Source organism: Vicia villosa, unplaced genomic scaffold, assembly GCF_029867415.1.
Source record: "Vicia villosa cultivar HV-30 ecotype Madison, WI unplaced genomic scaffold, Vvil1.0 ctg.001311F_1_1, whole genome shotgun sequence".
NCBI lineage: Eukaryota > Viridiplantae > Streptophyta > Magnoliopsida > Fabales > Fabaceae > Vicia > Vicia villosa.
In genome coordinates, this window is record NW_026705570.1 from 87,829 (window position 1) to 103,805 (window position 15,977).

Here is a 15,977-nt window from a genome sequence, read left to right on the forward strand (position 1 = left end):
ACCGACGAAAATTCGAATGTAGCGAAGAGTGTCTGGAATTTACTCTAGAAGATTTGCGTTTTTGTGTTGTGATTTTATGAATTCAGAATAAATTATTTATGTATTGTTTCACAAGGTAGCGACCCTTGGTGAAACAATGTCTTTTACCAAAAGGCACAATGATTGACCTATAACAACGCACTTCAAAAGTTGCATGGTTTCATTCTACAACACTTCATAAAGCGTTGCCATTTTTCAAATCTACTTCTCTTATCATTTTGGAACAACTATTATAATAAGAGAAATGCTAACCAGTGCCTTTGGGACACTCTTTAAGTGATTAAAGTACTAAGATTTTTTAAAAATGCGTGTATTTAATGTATTGAAAATGTATTAGAACTTTTTTTTTTGGTTTATCACCACCGGTATAGTCCAGTTCGGGGGATCAGCTCTGGCATCAAGTGGGTCAAGCTCACTCCCGATCGCAGTTACCAAGTCCAGCGCCAATCACCACTGAACCAACTAACGATTAGTAAATGTATTAGAACTTGAAATATTGACTTTTATAAAGAATATTTTCTTTATTTAGTATGCTTAAAGAATAAAGAGTGCCCTGAGGGCACTCGTCAGAAAGACCCCTATATAATAATTACACAAAAACCGCCTTCAATTTTTGAATTCCTATGTGATTTATTCAAAAACATGTTTTATTTTGTTTGAGTCAAAGTGATTAATCCACGTTGACAATCCACATGGCCTAAGATAAGGGGCCACGCATTTCTTTTTCATTTTTTTCTTCTTTTTCCTATGTAAAATCCACCCTCTCTTCTGGTTCAAACATGGAGTAAGTGCGAGAGAAGAACAACACGAACCAAAACCATCACCATTCTCATTTCCTTCTTCATTGTCGCAATGAGGAAACTAAGATGGGTAATGGATGGAGGAGCATTTTGGGATTTAGACATTTCAACTCCAAAAACACTCGATGGCTCAGCTTCTCCCGTCCCCGGCGACCCTCTCCCTCTGGGTTTATCACGAGGTGCAAGACTTTCCAGACCCAGACAACTCCAATTCACGCAACTTTTCATGAAAGCCCCTTTTCTTCCATCCTTTTCGCAACCTCAAGGTTTCACTCTCCAACGTGTTCTCTCACTCCCCTTTTCCGATAACTGGTAATTTCTCCACCTTTCATCAAGCCCCATTTCCAAAGTTTCGATTTTTATATCAATTTCACCTTTTCAGTTAATGGGTAGTTATCAAAACATAATTGAACTTTGTCTGTCAATAATCATTGAGTGTACATTGGCTAAAATATTCAAGTTTGAGAGTTTTGCAGGTTTGTATTTTTACTGGGTCAGTTCAATTTTCAGAAATTCATTTCATCTGTTCAGAACAGCGAGGAAAAACCAGAGCGGGTTTCCTCTTGGTTGAAAACCTTTGGGAGTCACCTAAAGAAGAAGTCTTTGTATGCGTTGGGATTATGTTCAGAGTTCCAGTTAACACCCAATGATACTTTACTTTTCGGCTTAGATTCATATGACTATACCGATAAACCTCGTGGCAAAGCTGTCCTTCATCATAAGGTATACATTGTACATTCGCTACCGCATGTATGTGGAGGTTAATCCAAATTTATACTAGATATATACTTTCATTTGCTTTTCTGTTGTCGCATATTGATATGAACTGAACTAGAGTTTAGGTTTAATTTTTTTCACTAATATGAGCATTTATTGTTGCGTGGTTGTAGTTTCCACATCACGATCTAACAGTGGAAGCAGTTTATCCCGGTCTTTTTGTTGATAAGATTGGTAATTACTGGGATGTACCGTTTTCAATGGCTATTGATCTTGCTTCTTTGACTACCAGTGACTCTTCTGCGGGTTATCATTTGTCTGCGCACTATACTTCCGGATCACCCAAGCAGTTCGAGAGTATTCAAAATCAAAATGATAGAGTACCGCGGACTCTACTTCCGGGTTTGGCCTTCAAAAGCGTTTTTTCTTGTAGGAAAAACATTGATATCTGGAGAAGTGAAACTCCTAAGTTGAAATGGGTTCAACCATATGACATATTTCTTTCCGATTCGCACGTGTCTGCTTCAGGGATGATTGGTATGTTGTCTCCGACTCCGTGTTTGCAAGAAATGTATCTAGTAATTTGAAAATGCTTATTGTTTCATTGAATTCTTTATGGTATAAGGTGTTGCTGCAACAACATATTTTGGGGAGAATTCTGCAAGAGCGCAAACAGATGATGATGGAGAGCATTCTTCAGGATTGTTTCTTCAGGCTTCTGGAATAAAGTCTTCTTTTGTCGCAGATTTATTCGGATCCATTTCATTTACAGCCCAACATGGAAACTTCCAAAGGCCTTTTCTAGATCTTTCTCGATTTCAGGCCCGGCTGGATTTTCCTTCTGGCTCCAAATTCCTTTCAGGTGCAACAAGTCTTACACAAGATCTTCTCAATTCTCAAAAGCCCAACATGGAAGCTCTTCAGGCTATTTGCCCCAATGCTACCTTATCTCTTCAGCAGCAGGTTGTTGGTCCCATCAGTTTCAGAGTGGATTCAGGAATCGCGGTTGATCTGAAGAACCTTGAGTTTCCCATACAAGCACATGAACCTGTATTTGCTGTTGAATATGCATTGCAGGTACTTGGTTCAGCAAAAGCAGTTGCTTGGTGCTGTCCTAAACGGCAAGAGTTTATGGTAGAACTTCGATTCTACGAGATATAAATAAGCCGAACTTGGATCCTCTATAGCCGACTTTATATCGCAGCAGATTCAATTTGGCATATGACATAGTCACGTAGCCAATAGACACTGTAGAAATTTTTTGTTTTCCTTAAAATTATAGAACACTATGGTCATGAAAGCATGTTTGGTAAATGGTCCATTAATTCTCACGTGTGCTGTGACTTATACAAGCAGATTTGCATCTCCATTTCTTTGCAAATGATTATTTATCTTGTATATATATATATATATATATATATATATATATATATATATATATATATATATATATATATATATATCTTAGTATTGTAGCTCTATTTAACTAACTACAGGGAGACTAATGCAATGAAATTTTGTGAGAATTCTTTACAACGCATTAGTATAAATATTATGAGTAATATTTGACTGCATTAACAAAATTTTCATCAATAGAGTATAAAATTATATTTAAACAACTAATTTAAATAATTAATAATTAATTAATAATAAATTATAATTAATTAAGTTACACAAATGTTGTCAACATTGATATATCTTCTGGGGTCATTGATGCTATGCAGAAGAAATACCGAAATTTTCCTCAATTGAAGTGTATCCTTATGGTGAATTCATGTTATAAACAATAGGATTTGAATCTTAGTTCTAAACATATTATGGAGAATTGTACTCAAATGCATCTAATGCGACATATTCCGTCATGTCCTATGATTTTGCCAAACTCAACACCAATCCAAACATGTGGCAAGAACCTTAAACTACGGGCTAGAGACATGAGTGCTTTTGAATGAGAGACTTTTGGTTCTGTTATCGACAAAGGTGTGTTGTGCTTCCCATTCATCGGTAGACTCATTTTGGACAATGATTTGTGCTGATACTGTTTGATTTTATTTTTTAGGGACTCTTGATTCTCTCTTGGTGAGTTATGATTTTTATCGAAATACCTTTACGTTTGAGAAGACTCATAATTTGCTCATTCGATATTTTTATTGTACTAGTGTGGAAACAATTCAAGAAAAAACGCCACTAAGATGCTCGAAGAAATTTGGAGGTAATAAAGAAACCATGAACAAAAAGTCGATAGCTCTTTACCACGTCTGTTTTGTTTTGAATTTTTTTTTTATTCTTGATATGTTCACCATTATTGAAGCAGTTGATGACACGCAATAGGGTTCTCAAGGATAAAGGAGTCTATGTTCTGGTAACTAAACCTCTTTCTTTTAGTATCTTGGTATTCAGATTTAGTCTCCAATAGACGAATAGAAGAAACGCGTCTTTGCACTTTGCCTTATTGGTCGTGATCTTGAATGGTTGTAAAAATTGCAGGTGACGTATGGAGCTCCACTATATCGCCTACGTTTGCTACGCAATCATGCTCTTGGACAATTAAACTCCATGTGATAGGTTTGTTTAAATTGCTAACTGGTCTTTTATCGTTAGTTGATCCTAGAAATTGTAATGTCAAATCCAAAGTTTAAAGATATTTTCTTTATGATTTTCTCAGCATTCATGTGATCTAAAGAGTAGCATTTCTTTAATACAGTTGTGACTGTTCCCTTATGTTTTATATATTCAAAATGGCTATTTTAATGTAGCTAGTTACAGAAATCTCAAGCTGGTAGAGCCAATTACAATTTGCCATAGGAAATGAATATTGGACCTCTTTAGGATTATTGCAACCTCTTGACATCATTATTTATTAATTAATTTAAATTCAACTTATGCTTTCAATTAAAATATAGAATAAAAAAGTTCAACGTTGATGAGTTGTTTTGCAAATATTTTTTTGATCAAGTTGTTGTGTGACTTGGGTTTTAAGTCTCCTTTTGACTCTGCACATTGCAACAACAACAATGCAAAACAGTATAGTGATCATGAACAATCATCAGGACTGTGAAGTTGGCGAAAATCAAAAACCTGTTCGAGTTTACACCGACGGAATTTACGATCTCTTTCACTTCGGTCATGCCCGTTCTCTTGAACAAGCCAAGAAATTGTAATTTCTAAACAACCCTTTTGAAAAGAACCTTTTTTTAATGATTTGTTGTCATGTTTTGTTGTTTATGACTCTGAGTTCAATTCCACTATAGTTTCATCAATTTTGTTGACTTCTTATTTCCAAATGGAGTTTTTTTTATGGTTTTTGGTGGGTATAGTTATTGTTTGATTGAACTTGTTCATGTTATGATAATGGCTTTTGTTGTCTGTTAATTGAAGGTTTCCAAATACATATCTCCTTGTTGGATGCTACAATGATGAGATGGACGAGAGTAAAATTATTATGACCGAGCACGAACGCTATGAGTCTCTTCGCCACTGCAGGTCCGTTCCATCTTTTTTGGTTAAATTATGAATCATTATTGCCGATTTTTAAACTTTTGATGTGTCACCTAGGACAATGTATGTAGTTTTTAAGAGAATTGATTTTGTCATCCAAAAAAAGGTAGCGGCACAGCTTGTTGCCTGTTTGTCTGCTATTTCTGTATAATCTTGATATTTAACTTAGTAATATTAATTCATAGTTATTACTGGTAATTTGTCGTGAAAATTCTGCATGTTTGATCGATATCTCTTCTTTTCTTATCGATACCAACGGTTTAAGCCTGTTCTTTGATCCTAATGGCCAATTGCGTTGGGATTGTACTTGCTGCAGGTGGGTTGATGAAGTTATTCCAGATGCGCCATGGGTAATCAATCAGGAGTTCATTGACAAGCATCAAATTGACTATGTGGCTCATGATTCTCTTCCGTAAGATTAACCGAACTCATTCTAGCTATTTTCTCTTTGTTGTATGATCATGACATTGTTCTTCTATCACCAAGCTCTTATACATTCTTATATACTTTAATACTTAGTTATGCTGATGCTAGTGGAGCTGGAAATGATGCCTATGAATTTGTAAGTTTGAGTAATAGAACTATCTTTGAATTTAGTTTCATATGATTGAACTTCCTTGGCTGTGTGATTCTGTATCAGATTAGCACTAGTTGTGAACATCTCAGACTTTTTAGCTTCCATTGATGATCTTATTTTGCATATTAAATTTTTGTTATACAGGTTAAGGCTATTGGAAAATTTAAGGAAACAAAACCTATTGAAGGAATTTCTACTTATGAGATCATAAGGAGAGTTCTAAACGATTATAACGAGTATGTAATAAGCAGTTTAGATCGTGGTTAAAATCTGGTATTGTAACTTGTAAGTGAAACAATTCTAATAAGAATCATTTTCTTGAAATGTGTTTTAACTCACTTAACATTAAAAATCTGTATTTCTATATGATGTACATGAACACCAAACTAAATGTGTGTTAGTCATTTCATGATAAGTGTGACTATTAGGATTGTTTGGAGAGAGTGATTAGCTTCTATTAATAGATATGAACTACTAAAATTCTAAGACTCATTTAATTAATAGAGATAAGTATTTAATTAAATTGTTTTAATTAAATGCGAATAATAATAATGATTAAATTATATTGGACTGTTCTTTTATTTGGTCATGTAATATTCAAAGAGTATAATTTTAAAGTCTATGGATTATCAATGATAATTGGTTAGACGGAGACTTCTTGAAGCCGAGCATTTGAAGAATCCATATTAGCGCTCCTTGGTTACGTAGTCAACTAAAAGGGGAATAAAAAAAGGGTTGTACCCGCTTCATTTGCAAACTGTAACACCCCATATTTTTCGTTTATTAGTTTAATTTTGATTTAAATTATTTAATTGGAATTTTAGTATTTTAATTTGGATTTAATTGGAAAATTATGAAATAAGAGCTATTGGGCTTATGGTGTAATGTTAGTAAAAGAGGGGTGCTATTTTGGTTAGGCCTTTTACTAAGTGGTGTTCATTTTATTTTATTTTTCATAAAATAAGAAAAGAGCCATTTGGGGAGAAATAGGAAGAACACGTGAAAAGGGCAAGAGAAGAGAAAGAAGCAAGAACGTGAAACGGAAGAAGAGCATTCAAGGAATTCATCGAGGTAAGGGGGACTCGTCCTTTTAGTATCTCTTATGTGGTCTTAGGTGATAGGTAGACTGATGTATGGTTTGATTCAATTAGATATTGGGATTGTTAGGTTAGGGTGTTATAGTTTGGATTGAATTGATGCAATTTGTATGATCTATTGTTTAATAATGAGTTGAAATGATGTTTGGTGGTGTATGATTGAATGTATGATGATTGTATGCCTGTATATGCTGTTTAAACTCGATTTTGGACTGAAAATAGGTGGAATCGCAGGGTCTGTCGCAGACCTGAGATTTGGTAAAATCGCAGGTCCGCTAAACGGAGGGGGGTCCGCTGAGCGGAGGTCCCGACCTAGTTAGCTTCTGTCTAACGTCGCTAGAAGTCCGCTGAGCGGAGGTCTGAAGGAATTCGCTTCTGCCTCGTGTCGCTGAGCGACCCTTGTTTTGCGGGAATTTTTCTAAAACTTTAAAATGGCGTATCTTTTGATCCGTGAATCTTTTCTTAGTGCCGTTTTGGGCGTTGTGCAAGTAATTAAATGTTTTATATGATGAATGGTGAATATGGGCAGTGGCCGACTTTATTTCTTTAAAACTCGATTTAATTACTTGTTGAGAATTAAACATTGTGTGCATGTGAAATAGGTGTGACAATGTAATTGATGTGGTGATGAATTGGCTGTGATTGTTATTATGATTGTGATGAATGCATGACTATTTGAATGATGTTGAAAACATGTACATACTTATTCGGTGATGTGGTGTTGAGATGAGTTGTTCATCGTGATCGGTGATGTTTTTAAGTATGTTATGTGTGTTCATTCATTCATATGCATTCGGTGATGGATCCCGGTGATGTTTGGATCGATGGTGGACATATTTCCCATTGTGTGGAAATTGTGTCGGTGGACCGTGTCTCGATGAGGCGTAGATCGGTCGGGTGGATTAAGTCCACGGTTTATTGGTACCACATGCATAATATCAGTTGTGTCATATGCATTCTGTCATATCATGATCGATTGGATTTCCGTGCTATGTTGTGTAATCTATTATTGTACGTATTAATGAATAATAGATGTGAATCTGAATATGTATAATTGGGTGAACGATATATTATGATGCTTGTTGCTTATGAATTGCATAATATTTACTAATAGAGAATGAGACTCACCCTTACATGTTGTCATTTTAAGATTGAGGAGTAGTAGCATTAGTGCTCGGTGAGGATGACTCGTAGAGTTTATCTGTTTATGTTGGGTCGTGTCGGTCATGCTCTGATCTTGTAACACTGGGGAACGATAGTTTTAGAGTTTTATGAGATTACTCTATTTTATTTGGTAATGAATTATATTTCCATTTGGTTGTATTTGACGATGTTTCTTATTCCGCTGTGATAAACATGATTATGTTTTGATGAATCGTTTCCTAATGAAGCGTGACTTTGACCTTAGTTGGATTATCTGTTTTAAATAATTGTGGCACCTTTGTGTTTATGTTTTTACTCTAATTATTTATTTAAATTGCCGCGGGGTTTAGAAGGGTGTTACACAACCCCTCCCGACGAGATAAGCATTCTTCTTGGCTCAGAAGAAAGAGGAAGTATTTAATATAATACTTCAGTTTCGTCAAGAGAAATACAAACAAAGCCACAACATTTCTATCAAGATATACCTAGTTTCTATATCATTTAGCACTCGAGTGAGATGATAATAGCCCTTTCAACATTATTATCATCTTCCTGAACTAACATGTTTATTGTTGAATCAGATGCATAAATGTATAATTTCATAACTCTATCCCTCATGGGAGGTAACAACACTCGGGATTTCTATAGGTAAGCCTTGATGTCATCAAATACTTTCTGATGTTCTGATTCTCGTCGAAATGCTTCATCTTTCTTCAGACGCAACAATGACGAGAAAACCTTTGTTTTGCCACTTAGATTCGATATAAATCTCCTTAGAAAATTTATCTTCCTAAGTAGAGACTAGAGTAATTTTTTATTCTCCGGAGGCTCTATGTCGAATATGGCCTTCGTTTTGTTTAGGTTTATTTCAATGCATTTCTTGTGGACCACGAAGCCAAGGAAATCGCCTTCATGGACACAAAAGGCACACTTTAATGGATTCATCTTAAGTCTATATTTGTTCATCCTTTCAAAGGAGTGTCAAAGGTGGTCTAAATGTCCATTTTCCGATGAGGATTTGCTGATTATGTCATATATATATATATATATATATATATATATATATATATATATATATATATAAAAATTTGCATAAATATTTCAAAAAAATCATGAAACATAAAGTTCATTACCCTTTGGTAGGTTATGCCAACGTTCTTCAGACCAATGGGCATTACCATCCACTCATATGTGCCTAAGGCCCCAGGGCATCAAAACGCCGTTTAAGACACATATTCCTCTGCGACAAAAAATTGATCATATCTAGAATAACCATCTAAAATACTTAAATACTCAAAGCCACATGCTAAATTGACTAGCATTTCTGCTATTAATCTTTTGGAGTGGTTCCATTTAAATCTCTAAAGTCGATACAGACCCTGAGAGTGCCATTCTTTTTAATGACTGGGACAATATTTGGTAGCCATTCGACAAACCTGGCAGGTCTGATAAATTTTCTTTTGAGCAGTCGCTCAATCTCTTCCTTGATCTTTGACATGACTTCTGGCGAAAACCTTCTAGGGGTCTGCTTAACTGACCTTTTGTCATGCTTAATCGGTAGTCACAATTCTTCCATATTCCGACTAAGTCAGGACATCTCATAGTAATCCTAGGCAAAGCAGTCATGGAATTCCTTTAGAACCTTAATTACCCGTGTTTTAAAAAATCTTCAAGGTTTTGTGTTATATGTTGTTCTTCTAACACCAACCTTAAACAAAGTATTTTTCTGCCCTTTTCAATTTTTTTATAATTTATATATAATAAAAACGTAAAAAAATATTAATTTTTTTTAAAAAAAAAAATTTAAAAAAATCAACAAAATTAATAAAAATTTTTTTAAAAAATATTAAATTTTTATTAAAAAAAATTAATAAAAAATTTTTCAAAAAAAAAATTAAAAAATAAATAAATTCCACGTGGCAGTGCTGACTGTGCCACATAAGCAATGTGCTGTACAGTCAGCACTACCAAAAATGCCACGTAGGCAAGATTCTAAGAATCTTGGCCAAAAAAACTGATCAGGGTCAAATTTGATGGAATCTTTATTTTGCAAGGTTTGTCCAATAAGTTTTTTTTTTAGAGGGGGGTAAACCGAATCTCGCTTATATGGCAAGGGGGTAAAGTAGTATTAACCCATCTTTCTATGTTGTTAATCAAAGAAAACGCTCCATAATTTATTGCTTTCATCAGTTGACATCATTCATAAATTTATTCCTAAACATGCTGTAAATTGCAAGTAATTGCAGCATAAAATAAATGGTGAATGGTAAAAAATTTAAAATGAAACAAGACATGTTACTTTCAATTTTTTTTATCATACATCATTTTTTTCTAGTAGTATATTACCTCAGATTTTTGATAAAATCAAGGAGAAAGTCCTTATTTTATTTTGTAATTAAAAAAGAAAAAACATTTCCCCCCAGTTTTAAAAAAGAAACTAGGGGTTTACTTACTTAGCTACAACAACGAACCTATGACCTGTATTTATAAAGTAACAATGCTCAAGATATTTCCAACACATCAATCTACAAGACACTCTCTCTATATATCTTGCTCGCTTTCTTGTGAAAGCATTTTCCATAAAAGAATTTGCTCTATTGGATGAATAACTTACAAGAAATTCTATACATGCAAAACTATTAAACTTGAAAAGAATGTGCACAAAGGGTATACAAAAATCTGGATAGCAACAAAGATTTGTTTTTCTCCAAGATTAACAACAACGATGATGAATCATATTTTCCAAAATATGGATTTGTTGTTCTCCAACAATAATAAACTCGTAAGAACAAGATTTGATTATGCACCTGACCTTTAGTTTTAATGATATCGATACATTGTTTCTTAGAGAATAATTTTGTACACTAATGGTTTTGTCTAGTGTGTACCTGAATACTAACAGGTCATGACTCTGAAGAAGTGATGTGTCACATCATCAGTTTCTGAACTCAACACACTTTGACTCTAAAGAGATATCAAAATATACATTACAAGGAAAAGTCAAGTTCTAGAATTCTCTTTGACAACGCTTGTGAAAGAATGCTCATCAAATGACTTATGAATTTGACTTTGATAATGGAGTTTATAAAGATTTTGAAGCTCTGATATTCTGCACTGTACAAGTTCTGAAGATTCTAAAAACCAAGTTCTGAAGACTCTGAAGATCAAGTTTTGAAGACTCTGAAAATAAGATTCTGAAAGACTCTCTTGTTGTTTTTTATCCTTCTAAACATGCTTCACCAACACGCATTCTGATGCCTTTGAAGATAGAAGATAAGATCAAAAAGGTTTTACATGAGAAAATAGTACACATTAAAAGATCAACTATTTCTTCCACTATAGTGATTTTATGGACTAAGGACAGTACTATTGTATCATTTTGTCTCCCACCTTCACAAACCGTCATGCAAGAATACAACTGGAATTTTGGAATTCATCTTCTACCCTCCAACAGATCTTTTCTATGACTATATACAGACTTCCTTGGAAGAATGGGAAAAGAAATTTTGAACTATTTTAACAAGTTACTGAACGTGAAATTTGCATCTTAAGAAACTTGTGAGAATGAGAAAACACTACAGACAAAGAGCTTTTGTTCATACTTGTGTGAAATTCATTGTATTCATTTTGTGTAATATGCTTACTTAGAAGCAATATTGTAACACACTTTGTATCTCAACTTTTGAGTTGTTTATTCCTTTAGAGACTAGGGCATATTCAAGATTCTCAAGAAGATATTGACAGTAGGTCTTTGTGTTTGTAATCAAGTTTGATTATAATGGATTAAGTCCTTGTGAGAAGGCAAAATCACCTTGGTGGTGGACTGAAGTTAGCTTCATTAACATCAAACTAGGATAAAAATATTGTGTTCATTATTTTTTTATAAGTTCTTTGTTTGATTGTCTTGGGTAGCGAAAAAATTTCATTCTTGAAACCCAATTCAAACTCCCATTTCTTGTGTTACCTTAACCTTCAAAACTTTGTATTTTAATAAAAAAAACGATATTTATAAACAATTTAATATTCTGTGTAAACAATGTAATTTGTATTAAAAAACATTTTTCCTCGGTTTTTTGACAGAAACCAAGAGGTTCGTGGTGCTGGGAATGAAACCTATTTTATTATATTTTTTATTTAAAAATAAAAACAATTTACCTCAGTTTTGAGTCATAGCCGAGGAAAAATATAAGCGTGTTTATTGATTTTCTTCATATTACTTAAGCAAATCTTTGTCGTCCATTTAATCAGCATCAACGCTTAAGATACTGCCATTAGTGACCCGTGTGAAACCTAAAAGACATCTATTATAAAAAGGTTTTGAATATACAAAATTGATAATGAAAGCATTTGACATGAAAACATTTGTGTTCAAGGTTTGTGCTCTTAAAGAAACTTGAAAAAGTTCTCTATGATGGATTGCAAGAGTAGAAAAATATTTGAGTTCAAGGTTTGTGTTCTTAAATAATCATATAACTGAATATTTATTTTATTTATCTAACCTTTTTTTTGTTTTATATAAGAAAAAATGTATGCAAAAACCATTAAGAATATACTTGAATCCAACATTTATTCTTTTCCAAAATTCAATAAGACGAAGATCTATCATCTGATCTTCACTGACAGTAATGATGATGAAACAGATTCAAAATTTGATATATATATTTTTACTTTAATATTTTGTGTAAACAATGTGATATTCTATGTAAACAATATCGTTTGTAAATAAATAAATTTATTAATTTGTAAAAATGTAATCTGTATGTGAAAAAGAATTTATGTTTCACCTCGATTTTGGTCATAAACCGAGAGGTATGTGGCGCTAGTTTTGAACATATAAAAAGGTATTGCTGGAGATCAAATCAATGACCATTTCAACTATCCTCTCGGTTATTAAAAAATCAAGGGGTAAAATGGTAAGTTTTTATGACGCCATTTGTTATCTCTCCTCTGTAACTGAGGTTAAATCCCCTCCGCGTCCGTGGTTAAATGTGTTTTTTTTGTAGTAGTGAAAAGAATTGAACATTTTTTTATTGATAGAGTTTTGAAGGATTTGCTTTTATTCATAATACCAAAAACTGCATAATTTGAAAAAACTTAAAATTTGTATTGAAGGAAGATTTTGAAGGATTTACATAAGTTTTTACTTTATGTTGTTATATTATTATAAAAATTAAAAATATAATAATGTTTAACACTCTTTTTATCAATCTATACAAAATTATTATTTTAAAAAATCTCAAATATTGTCTATATTTTTAAAAAAATATATTTTCAAAAACCTTACATTCCTCTTCTCTTCAAACTCACAAACACAACTTTGAAGTATCTTATGAATGAATAAATGATCAATATAATTCTTTTAAAAGTTAAGAAAACAAATTGGAGAAACGTGACACCATTTTGATAGTTAAAGGATCAATATGAATTTTTTAAAAGTTAAGAGACCAAATTAAATTATGAGATAAAATTAAAGGACAAATTTTTTTATCATAAATAAATTATATATTTTCACCCTCAATATCACTTATTCTAATTCTCTCTCGATTAAAAAAAATACACTGATTGAGCATAAAATTGTAGTCGTGGAAACTTAAAGAAGTAAGGGCAAATTTCTTTTATAGACAACCATTACTTTTCAGATTATGATTAATCAATGTTGGTGCACAAAGAATAAAGATGATGACAAAGAGAATAACGACGCAAAGATTAATGAGAGAGAATAAAGTTGTTGATATATTAAATGATAGCTACTACAAGGCTATTTATACAAAAGAAAACTTCTTGCCACGTAGGCCCTAACAGATTAAACTTAGTGAACAAGCTTAAGGTACAAACAGTACAATACTAAGAAATACTAAAGTACCCTTACTACTAAACAGCTAAGCTAATGGGACCCAGAAGGTAACATCTTCTGGTCAACACTATCTTCTGAGTAACCATCAGAAGAACCGCCCACATCAGAACTTCTGATGTTCATCTTCTGAATATTGAATTACTCTTCAATATCATCCCTTAATTCATATTCTTCAATCAAAGCTGACAACACCAATTCCATTCCATAAGCAATATGTCATCAACATACAGACACAACAGAATCATATTGCTTCCAGAATGTTGCACATAGACTCCATATTCCATCTCACACTTCTGGAGCCCTTGCTTCTTGAAAAATGAATCAATTTTCAAATTCCAAGCTCTGGGCGCTTGCTTCAATCCATACAGAGCTTTGTGTAATTTGTACACCATCACTTCCTGATTCTTTTTCACAAAGTCAGGTGGTTGTGACACATATACCTCCTCTTGTAATGGACCGTTCAGAAATGCAGACTTTACATCCAGATGCATCAAGGACCAACCTCTGTTTGCAGCTAACGCAATCACCAGTCTGATTGTTTCATGTCTAGCTACAGGAGCAAACACCTTAAAGTAATCTAGTCCAGGTTTCTGAAGAGAAACTCTAGCCACTAGCCTCGCTTTGTGTTTACCAACTGATCCATCTGGCTTCAGCTTTACCTTGAAAACCCATCTGACACTGATGGCTTTCTTTTTCTTTGGAAGTTCTGTCAGCTTCCAAATTTTGTTTCTTTCTATAGCCTCAAGTTCTTCTTTCATGGCATTCAGCCAGACCTTCTTCTTGAGCGTTTCTTCAATACTCACTGGTTCAGAATCTACTAACATGGCACACTGAATGACATCTCCTTCTGAGTCAACTTATGTGTCTTGCAACATGTCAAAATCTGCAAACCTTCTAGGTATTGTTCTGACTCTTTGTGGCCGTTGAGCTACTTCAGAGTCAACTACTCCAGAGTCACCACCTCCAGAGTCTCCACCTTCATGATCATCTCCAGAAGCTTGATCTCCAGACTCTACGTCTTCAGAGTTTTCCCTTCCAGAATCATGACTACCACCAGATTCTGGGTCATCATCAGAATCTGGATCAGAATCAGATTCACCATCTGACTCATCTTCAGAAGATGCTTCATCTTCTGACTCTAACTCTTCTTCAAAAGTTATCTCTACCTCAGAAGTTGGTTGAGACTCTCTCCAATCCTAAACTTCTGATTCCTTCACAATGACGTCTCTGCTGACTTCAACTTTGTTAGTTTCTGGACAATAGAGCTTGTATGCACCTGTATTGTGGTATCCCACCAATAACATCACTTTGCTTCTATCATCCAGCTTCTTCCTTCTAGCTTCTGGAACGTGTTTGTAACACACAGAACCAAAAACCTTCAAATGACTAACACTCTGCTTCTCCTTAGTCCACTTCTCTAAAGGAACAATTTCCTTCAGCCTCTTCGTTGGATACCTGTTGAGCACATATGCTGTAGTAGCAACAACTTCTCCCCATAGATTATGAGGAAGCTTCTTCTCTTTTAGCATACTTCTCGTCATATCAAGCAAAGTACGGTTTCTACGTTCAGCAAGACCATTGTGTTAAGGAGTATAAGGAGCAGTAACCTCATGCTCAATTCCATTATCATCACAGAACTTCTGGAATTCTGTAGAGTTATACTCACCTCCACCATCCGTTCTGAGAATCTTTATCTTCTGACCACTCTGCTTCTCAGCCTTCACCTTGAACTTCTGGAATTCTGTGAACACCTCATTCTTAAACTTGATAAGTGTTACCCACGTCATTCTTGTGAACTCATCCACAAAAGACACAAAATACCTATTTCCTCCAAGTGAAGGTTCTGGAAATGGTCCACACACATCAAAGTGAACTACTCCCAGAGCATGCTTTGCTCTTGGAGCAACTTCTGATACAAATGGCAATCTGGGTTGTTTGCCTTTCATGCATACCTCACATGACTTCTCAGGCTTCATAGTCTTTGGAATGCCATGTACAAGCTTCTTAGAACTTAGATGCCCTAGGCTTCTATAGTTCAAGTGCCCCAAACTCTTATGCCACAACTTACTATCACCTTCTGAGCCTTCAGCACTCAGACACTCTGTTTCAGCTGTTTCTACATTCACCTTGAATGTTCTGTTGCTTCCCTGTTCAGATTGCATAATCAACTTCTGATTGGAATCATACAACTTCAAGAGGTTGTTCTTCATAACAACTGAGAAACCTTTCTCAATGAGCTGACCTACACTCAT

The 15,977-nt window shown here is 34.2% G+C and overlaps 2 protein-coding genes and 1 pseudogene across 2 annotated transcripts; all 3 read left to right on the forward strand.

The window, feature by feature from the left end:
- Positions 1–794: 794 nt before the first annotated feature.
- On the forward strand, positions 795–2,954 carry LOC131634528 (protein TRIGALACTOSYLDIACYLGLYCEROL 4, chloroplastic-like). Its single transcript, XM_058905198.1, has 4 exons — positions 795–1,151; positions 1,316–1,562; positions 1,730–2,093; positions 2,182–2,954. Exons 1-4 carry the CDS (start codon positions 892–894, stop codon positions 2,715–2,717), a joined length of 1,407 nt encoding a protein of 468 aa, XP_058761181.1. The 5' UTR covers positions 795–891; the 3' UTR covers positions 2,718–2,954.
- Positions 2,845–4,195, forward strand: LOC131634537 (uncharacterized; annotated as a pseudogene).
- A 318-nt stretch (positions 4,196–4,513) lies between these two features.
- Positions 4,514–6,978, forward strand: LOC131634533 (choline-phosphate cytidylyltransferase 2-like). Its single transcript, XM_058905203.1, has 5 exons — positions 4,514–4,713; positions 4,935–5,039; positions 5,371–5,466; positions 5,574–5,616; positions 5,776–6,978. Exons 1-5 carry the CDS (start codon positions 4,571–4,573, stop codon positions 5,896–5,898), a joined length of 510 nt encoding a protein of 169 aa, XP_058761186.1. The 5' UTR covers positions 4,514–4,570; the 3' UTR covers positions 5,899–6,978.
- The last annotated feature ends 8,999 nt before the right edge of the window (positions 6,979–15,977 follow it).

Bases quoted from the DNA above. Each gene is read 5' to 3' on its own strand.
- LOC131634528 (XM_058905198.1), top strand. From the start codon at position 892: ATGAGGAAACTAAGATGGGTAATGGATGGAGGAGCATTTTGGGATTTA. The intron at 1,563-1,729 runs GTATACATTGTA...GCGTGGTTGTAG, and splicing joins AAGCTGTCCTTCATCATAAG to TTTCCACATCACGATCTAAC. The intron at 2,094-2,181 runs GTATGTTGTCTC...TTATGGTATAAG, and splicing joins GTCTGCTTCAGGGATGATTG to GTGTTGCTGCAACAACATAT.
- LOC131634533 (XM_058905203.1), top strand. From the start codon at position 4,571: ATGCAAAACAGTATAGTGATCATGAACAATCATCAGGACTGTGAAGTT. The intron at 4,714-4,934 runs GTAATTTCTAAA...TGTTAATTGAAG, and splicing joins CTTGAACAAGCCAAGAAATT to GTTTCCAAATACATATCTCC. The intron at 5,617-5,775 runs GTAAGTTTGAGT...TTTGTTATACAG, and splicing joins GAAATGATGCCTATGAATTT to GTTAAGGCTATTGGAAAATT.